This window comes from Halyomorpha halys, unplaced genomic scaffold, assembly GCF_000696795.3.
Source record: "Halyomorpha halys isolate HHAL.00 unplaced genomic scaffold, Hhal_1.1 Scaffold1205.1, whole genome shotgun sequence".
In the NCBI taxonomy this organism is placed as follows: domain Eukaryota; kingdom Metazoa; phylum Arthropoda; class Insecta; order Hemiptera; family Pentatomidae; genus Halyomorpha; species Halyomorpha halys.
Window position 1 is genome coordinate 146,363 of NW_027108984.1, and position 9,008 is coordinate 155,370.

At 27.7% G+C, this 9,008-nt stretch overlaps 3 protein-coding genes across 3 annotated transcripts in view; 1 reads left to right on the plus strand and 2 right to left on the minus strand.

Moving 5' to 3' along the window:
* Positions 1–9,008, minus strand: part of LOC106688782 (cilia- and flagella-associated protein 53) — a gene marked incomplete at its 3' end in the record, with an annotated part of 23,097 nt that overhangs the window by 5,489 nt on the left and 8,600 nt on the right. The window contains 2 exon segments of the mRNA XM_014433418.3: positions 389–552; positions 1,754–1,852. Of these exon segments, the coding sequence (XP_014288904.1) occupies positions 389–552; positions 1,754–1,852 (263 nt within the window).
* LOC136795721 (cytochrome c oxidase subunit 3-like) lies at positions 2,811–3,388 on the minus strand (the record flags this gene model as incomplete). The annotated part of the gene is given in 2 exon segments (XM_067047234.1): positions 2,811–3,295; positions 3,298–3,388. Coding segments are annotated over 2 exon segments (576 nt in total), but the record flags the coding sequence as incomplete, so codon positions are not given.
* LOC106688784 (probable RNA-binding protein EIF1AD) lies at positions 6,665–7,195 on the plus strand. The gene has a single exon (XM_014433419.3). The coding sequence runs from the start codon at positions 6,731–6,733 to the stop codon at positions 7,151–7,153; it is 423 nt and encodes a 140-aa protein (XP_014288905.2). The 5' UTR covers positions 6,665–6,730; the 3' UTR covers positions 7,154–7,195.

Here is a 9,008-nt window from a genome sequence, read left to right on the forward strand (position 1 = left end):
TATATTTCATCTTTCACTGTCATCAATCTGCTACTGTCTAATTCGATGGTTATCAATCAACTATTTTGTATTATTCAATTCAATATTTTTTATAATTCCATATTTGTTAGGATACTATTTCTTTTCAATTTTGTATTTCTTTAAATGATGGTTGTTATCTCTTTTATTCTATAGCCCTGATGAAGATCTGAAACTCAGGTCTAAACATCGGCATAAAAAATAATTTTTTGTTTATTTATGTTTTTTTTTCATACCGCACCCCCAACCATCTTCTTCAATTAATCATTTATATTATCACTATGCCTAAACAGTATGTGAAATTTCTTTAACAAATACTCTTCTCTCATCTAGGAAATCGGCTAAATTATTTACATATCACCAACGAGACCTGGTCCGTTTCTTTGCTAAGATCTCTTGCCTCCTCTTCATGGTCTTAGCGAGCATTCTAGGTTGTGCGTTCTTGTCAAAACAGCCACAATAGAGGTAATGCTTTGTATGGCAGACGGGCTTCTGCCTAATTACAGGTTCTTCGGTCTGCTTCCCCTTCATCCCCTAAACGATAATTCCTATATAGTAAAAATCCAACATCAACGGATTATCAGGGAAGTAGCAGTTGTAGGCTCTCTGACAAAAAAATCGCAACACTCTTAAATCTTAAAATTTTTTTTTCAAAATCAACTGTTAGAAGAAGACAGAGAACCAAACCTTAGCTCAAGAAGACCTGCAAAAGGCCACTTATTTCTCCAGAACACTATAGACAGAGACTAAGATTTGCTAAAGACGCCAATCTTAGACGGAAGAGGAATAGAATCACTGAGGCAAGAATTGCCCTTAACATTCCAGATGGTATTTTCGAGTCTCTTCTACAACCACCTGGGCTGTTGTAAACAACTCTATGAGTGATTCCATTCCTTGTCGAGACCTAATTGACTAATCCTGTTATTAGAAACTAAATAAAACATGAGTTAGGCTCCAAGAATCTTAAAATTTATAGGTGTTGCAATTTTTTTGACAGGCAGTGTATTTTATTGTTTATTTAGATCAAACAACTCTATTATTAAGTATATTTTTATTGAGTTTATAGCGCTATATAAATTAATAAGTAATAAAGAAAATTTTTGTTTCTACAATTTAATTTAGTTCTTTAAATAATTCAGTAACCAACCATTACCCAACAAATAAGCTCTAATTAAATTGTTAAATTGAGCTATACTCATTGAATTATGTCATCAAATATCAGCTTCTTGTAATAGGAACTTACCAAGTAATTACCATATATCAAGAATTAGAACCCAATTAACTAAAAACCATTTTTTTGTCTTATCTGTTTTTAAAAAATTAAAATTAAACTGCAATTCTTTTCAGGACCAATTTTTATTGAGTAATCTTTTTAAACAATACTTCTTTTACATCAGTTATTCCTTAATTTTAAAAATAAAAATTATCCAGCAACTTTTATATTGGATCCAATATAATAATAAATTTCACAATAAATATTGTGAAATTTATTGAAAAAAAAATTGATAATGATTTCAAACTCTGCTTTTTAATCATTGTATTTTCCCGTCAGCAATTAAATACTAATTTTTTAAAAATTGAAATGATTATGAAATAAAAAGATGTATTGGAACATTGTTAGTGATCCATAAAACATCACGAGCTGGGTACTTTAGAAATGGTAAAATTTAAAGTATCATTATGGAACAATATTACTATAATGCTATATAATTTTACTAAAGAATCATAAAAATACCTTTGATAGAACTGTTGTCGGCGCAGCTGCATTGTCTTTGATTCCACCTTCAGTTAAGGTCAGTCGAGTCGTTACTTCTCCTTTTGGTCCAATTATGCCCTGGAAGAATACTATTTTAAAATTGTAGGTTATTACAGATTTAGTGATGCTGTAATAAATATTTAAAAAACAGATAGGTTGTAATTGTATTGTCATAAAAAACTTGTAAATATCAAATATCTATAGTAACAATATATTGGAGGAAGATAGTCCAAAGGTGTCATAATAGTAAAAGAAAATTATTTATTGTTAACCAACGTTTGTAGGGCTTCGTCAACCGTATATTTTTACTAGGTCTAGACATGTTTTTTAATTTGATTAATTATTTTATTCTATTTATCAAATAGATAATATAAATTTTTATGTGATTAGCTTTATTTTTAGTTTATTTTTCATACTGATTATTTAATTTTACTTGAGTATCTTAAGTTAATGTTTAAATCTGAAGAAGTTAGTACAGGTTATTTATTTACCTTTCAAGTATTTTTTTTTACAAAGGTAAAATCTTGTTTCCTTATTGAAAATAAGGTGTTTTACTATTAAACTATATAAATACGGAAAAAATGGGATTTTAACTGCTTTAAAAGATTGTTAGCAGCTTCTTTTAGATTCTTCATTTCCTTTTTATCAGATTATTAAATTTATCAATTATTTCATTAACAATGAAAGGCCTCTATTTTGGCTTCAATTAAAAGTTTAGGTAAGGGAATTGTTCCTAATTTTAGGTCAAAACTAAATGTAAATTTTTTACTTCATTACTTTAAGTGAAGAAGACTAATTTATTATTATCTTTTAATTACAAATTAAATTATTATAATTGTATAACTACAACCCCAAATAATTATAATTATTTAACTCATTTTACTACTCCTTTTTTACATTCATGATATAAACCAATGATTAAAAGAGTGATAAATACTGAAATTGTTATAATTCATGTTTTGGTTATTCTTCACTTTAAAGATGAAATGATGGTAGAATAATAGAAATTTATGAAGAAATGGCATTTTATGTATTGTTATAAACAAATCAATAGGAAAATAGTCCCAATAACAACATGGAGTCCATGAAATCCTGTTGCTATAAAGAAACGTGATCCATAAATTGAATCTCTAATGCAAAATCTGGCCTGAAGAATAGTGAAATATAAACCTAATATTACTGTTATTATTAATTTTTTTGTGTTTATCTTATTAGTCTGTGATGGGCTCATGTGATTGTTATGCCAGAACATAGTATTTAATATTGGTATTTCTATGGCATTATAAACTATAATCCCTTATAGAGGTCACGTTATACCAATTTCAACTGTTGGTGCTAATCTTCTATGGAAAAATCCTTAGAAGAACGAAATAAAAACAAATACTTCTGAAATAATAAATAAAATTATATAAATCATAACAATTTTTAACCCATTTCTAACTTTAATTGTGTGATGTCCTTGAAAACTTGATTCTTGGATAATATCTCGTCATCATTGAATTATAGTTATTAAAATAATACTATTCCTAAAGTTAAGGTTATTGCTCCAGTGAATCTTGTTAATGGTCATAGGCTATAATCGACCAAATGATATGGATGATTTTTTTTGTATTTTCATATTTAATGAATAACTTCTCTAAAATATAATATTGTAATACTGAAAATACATATGCTAGAATGATGGATACTGCAGCTTCAAATATTATTAATATTATTTGGACAATAATAATTATTGATAATAATATATAATTAATATTAATTGATTTAATACCTAATAATCTTATTAATAAATGTTCTACAATTATGTTAGTGGTTAATCGTACTGCTAAACTTCCTGGGCCCTGTTCATAATAAAGTAAAAACTAATACTCTTAGTCTTGTAGATTTATCTTAATTCAATAACACAGACTTGTACAATTGTAACTTGTACTTTAGTATTTTTTAATTCCTGTAATATCACTAATAGTCATCCCTATCATGAAAAATATAAGTATTAGTATTATTACCACACTAGTTTCTACACTTGTACTATCAACTAATACTATTAGCTTTCATTATGAAATAGGGCCCTGGTCGAATAATATTACTAATTGTTTCAATTAGTACTATTAAAGGTATTAAGATTCTGGGTATACCATTGGGTTCTAAATGGTCAAATATTATATTGGAAATTTTGAACCATCCAAAAATTATTAATCTCATTCACTAAGGTAAAGCTATAGTTAAGGAAAAATCTAAATGTCTAAATCTAGTAAAAATATATGGCTAACAAAGCCCTAGTCTAAGTGACCGCCATCCGGACTCTCTTTCTCCAATCTACTTCAAACGGTCAACTATCTTCTTCTAATATAGTAAAAATACCTAAATATAAAGTTTCTTCATTAAAATGGTTATATTATATCATTATCCTAGTTCAACAGTGCAACATCTCAATCAAGAAATAGTTATTTTGAGATATGCATGTAATCTTAGCAACAACGGTATGGCCTATACAGTAAAACACAGAATCACAGTAAAACATATGTCATAAAACCTTAGTTAAAAGAAATATTTCGAGATATTACAGTTTTGAACTGTATAGATCTTACCTATTTTGCTAAGATTAAATGTATATTTGAAAATAACCATTTTTTGATACGTCACACTGTCGACACACTGGAACAGCAATATCTTAATAATAATAGAACTATTGAGAAAAGCAGATTGTTCAATTATGATAATTTTAGTCTATTAAGAAAATAAAAATGAAAAGAAAAAATGTTATTGGTGGATTTGTTTTAATTTATTTTTCAAATTTGACTTTTAATTAATTAGCATAAAAAATGATTCAAAATAGAAAAAAAAATCACTTGTATAAAGCATTTATAGATTTCAAAATGTTTATAGTGTCCTGGTAATAACAATTAAATTTTGAAATCAAATATTTAAATAAATTGTAAAATTTTAAAAATAAAATGAGAAGACGGTATCTATTTATTTTTTTTTAATAATAACTTTTCATTCTGAAAATTTAACATTTTTTTTTTTTTTATTGGTAAGTATAGCATATACATAAGGGTTATTCTTATATCATTTGATCGTTTGATGTCCCTGGTCTTTATATATCCATTTACACATTTATAGTAGTGAAAAAATAATACTAATACTCAATAATCTAACAATCATAGGTCAAATTTGTTATCTTGAACCGTGAATCTCAAACTTTTTTCACCATGCCACTCACTCTTGTTGGGCTAAAAAAAAATCACTGCGGCACCCTTGTTAAAAAAAAAAATATTGACACTGATATTCTGAGATTGATTGAATACGAAGGAAAATGTAAAAAAAAAAAAAACAGAACTGCAGAATAAATGTTGGAATGCACTTTATATTTGTCATTTAAAGTTAATTTTTTTTCTTTTTATAATATTTTGAGAAAGTGGCATTGGTTTGCAGCATCCCTGGCATACATCAGCACCCATTTTGGGAAAAGCAGTTAAACTAATGTTCCAGATCAAGTCATATGCAACTAGTTTTTTTGTTGTTTTTTTTGGTACTTGAAAGGTTCAGAAATAAAAGCCAAATGGTCAAACATTATAATAAACCATGAAACTTTAGGACAGAGCTACACATTCCCCTTTAGGACTTAAGGAGCATAGTCCCCTCCCAAGAAATTCTGCTGTCATACTCGCTTATAGAAGGTTTTTCAGAGTTATGTGTCCTAACTGGTTGTATGTAATTGAGGATTTCAAAACAAGAAAAAAATTTCCCACGAAGAAATATCTTTTATTGATATCCCCAATATGTTTAGGCCTTATTCACATCTAAATATTTTCATCAATATGAATCATTTAGGTCACAATGAATAAATTAATACATGTTCCAGTTGCTTTTTATATGAAATGTAAACATTTGCATTCATATTAAATGTTCAGAGTTATTACCTTAGCACACTGGACATCTTCCACAATAGCAGTAGCCAAATGACATTGGATATGAGTTATTGTTTCACAAGCTCTCCAGATTTGACACCACTGGATTTTTGTAATTCAAATGATATTAAACAAAATGTCTTTGCAAGTCATTGACTTTAATTCTTTACATAAAATAGACAGGCTTCGGCCTGTCTTAATTCTCTAGGTATTTACTTTGAACAAAATTCAATATGAATGTTAATGGTCATTTATAAAGTAGCTGGAACATGTATTAATATCACATCTTTAGATGTGACTATCTCCTAAACAAACTGTAAACGGACATACTTTCATAGGGAAATTTTTTCTTGTTTTTAGATCCTTAATTCAAAGTTTCAGTAAGGACACTTAGCTTAGAAACATAGTGTACAATAAAAATGGATCTACATATTTTTGTTCTTGATCTATATGATAAGGTGCAATAGTGTTTCTTATTGTTCCCTGGTTTGAAAATCCCCTAAAATAAAAATCTCATGAAACTATGAGGGGAAATGGATTCAGTTACCCAGTTATTAAAATTACTACATCTTAAGGTTTTTTTTTAACCTTTAGGCTCAATTATAGTCAAGTACGAATGTAATTGTAATTTGTTTTTAAATTCTGTATTTAAAAAAAAAAAAAAAGAAATAGATTCCTTTACTATTAATACATAAGTACTAATAGTATAGGAATCTATTTTTTTTTTTTTTAACTTATCTTCAATACAACCGTACAATGATTAAATTAACTTATTGCGAGAAAAATGCTTAAATTTTTTGAGAAAATCCAATTGCCAGAAAATGGAGGTGGTTAAATAAGGTAATCCTCATTATTCAAGATAACTGACTAATAGAGAAAATGATATATTTTACAATATTGAAGAGTAAATAGATATGTCCAAGAACTATATCGATACTTTGAAACATCGATTTTTACAATCTTTCCACATAAACATAACCTGTCGTAACCTTCTTGTTTACTTCTATGTTTTCAACGTGGGTTTGTGTTGGTTGTGTTTTACAAAATGACAAAGTCCACTAAAAAGAAACATGTCGTGTCAGATATACTGGTTAATGAAGGCCTAGTGCCAGAAGATGGACAGAAGGTAGTTCGGCTACTTTGTGGAAGAGGGAACAATCTCCATGAAGTCGAAGAATTGGGAGAATCTGGGGAAAGATTCCTGGTTTCCATGCCAAGCAGGTATAGAAAAACTGTTTGGGTTAAAAGAGGAGACTATCTTATTGTTCAACCTATCGAGGAAGGCGACAAGGTTAAAGCAGAGATTACAGAAATACTTACCAGGGATAGGATAAACTTCCTTAAAAAACAAGGGATTTGGCCTGTGAAAGATGAGAATGAGGAGAAAAGTGATAATGAGGATATTCCTGAAAATACTAATAGAATCAGTGCGCCTTGTGAAAGTGATTCTTCTGAATCGGATGATTAATTTTGTTACCTAACTGTAATATAATATATTTTTTTACATATATCTTGTTTTTATTTTTTGTTTAGTTCATAATCGTGCCACTATACTCTACTATTTAAATGATGTGACTTTTAACCATGTGAAAAATGGTTCTTATTTATGGATAATGTAATTAATATCCAAATATTTAGAACTATAAATATAAAAATAGCTAATGACATTACATAATTACATTAACATTAGCTATGTATACACTACTATGACAAATTTAAGTCTGTAATTTTTTCTATTTGCGAGTGTCAAATAAAGGTAAGTAAAAAAGTAATCAATCTATAACTAACAACTATAGCATAATTCCAATGCCTAGAGTATTCATAATAAATGTTTCTTGGGAAAGAGTAACATCATATTTATTATTTTGTGTTTGGGGCTGCATCCTACAGCTATACCTGAAGATTCTATTGGTCAGCTTAACTCTGTTTAACATAATTTTGAAAAAAAAAAAGTTATTTATTGTATTTTATTTGTAAATGTTAAAACTGTCTCTCCATTAATATTTTATAAAATATTAAGTAGTGATACAAATTTATATCTGATCTCAAATGACGTGAGTTGCTGCCCTTCATTATAATGACTAATCAACTAGATTTATCTGTTGAAACTCTTTTGACCAGAATTAGATGAAGGCCAAAATTTTGCGACACTGTAAACCAGTTTTTTTTCCCCAAACCTTCTCTCTTTCCAACCATATTCTCTTTTGTTAAATGCATCTATTTTCAACTACTTCTTCATTAAAATAATTTTTTTCATTATTAATAATTGTAACAGGCGTGTAGAGAAACTACCTATTGGTAGCACTCTAATGATATTTTACATTAGCAGGTCTCGTGGCCATCTTCTATAAAATTAGTCTTTTGTATTTTTAACATTTATTCTATAACAATTTAGCTTTGAATAAAATGTAAAATAAAATAAGTTTTAGTAAACTGTTATATTTGAGCCTCTCAGTCGTAGATGGTATCTGACATTTACTGTCAATTGAAGTTTTTGTATTCACCAGATTCTAATAGGCTCATTTCAAAGATTTCAGAAAAAAAGTTTAGAAAATATGTATTTTTGAAATAATAATGTTGGTAATAAATTAAAGAAAGTGACTCCCAGTTTAAGGCAAAGTATTGTAATTAACAAGCATTTAAAAATTATGAAAGTTTTTTTTAAGTTACCATGGTTTACGACCAAAGGTCTCATTTCTATATTTCTACCACACTTTTGCAACAAAAGATATTATTAATAGAATTGGGAAATTGTTGATTGACTGTCAGTAGTATATAAAAGGAAAGTGGTCCTGGTGCAGTAAAAATAACTCAAATATTAATTAAAAAAACTATTTATTATGAGCCAATGTTTCGTCCCACTTTGCAGGGCTTCACCTGGGCTAAAAAAAAAATACTAACAACTAAAATAATGTAACAAAGTAGGAGAATTTATAAAATAAAATAAAAGTAAACTGAGATTTATTAAAATATACAAAGTAAATTTTAAAAAAATAAAATTAAGATGTACAGTGAAAAGTATAATTAACAAGAATTGCAAAAAGTTATTAGACAATTAAAGAAAAGGGAAATAACATACAAAAAAGTAGATAAAAAAATACACTACACACTAAAAGATGAAAAATAGAATAAAATGAAGGTCAAGGAATAAAATAGTTATCTGAAAACTTGTGGAATTAGATTTTTTCAATCTGTAAAATAAATGGCTAAATTATAAGTCAAATATATTCCCAAACTAAAAAAAAAAATGTTTTTGGTTTATGAGAGGAATATGGTCCGGGTGCGGTCAAGAAAAACTCAAATAGTAGAAATATACTATTTTA

Bases quoted from the DNA above. Each gene is read 5' to 3' on its own strand.
- LOC106688784 (XM_014433419.3), top strand. From the start codon at position 6,731: ATGACAAAGTCCACTAAAAAGAAACATGTCGTGTCAGATATACTGGTT.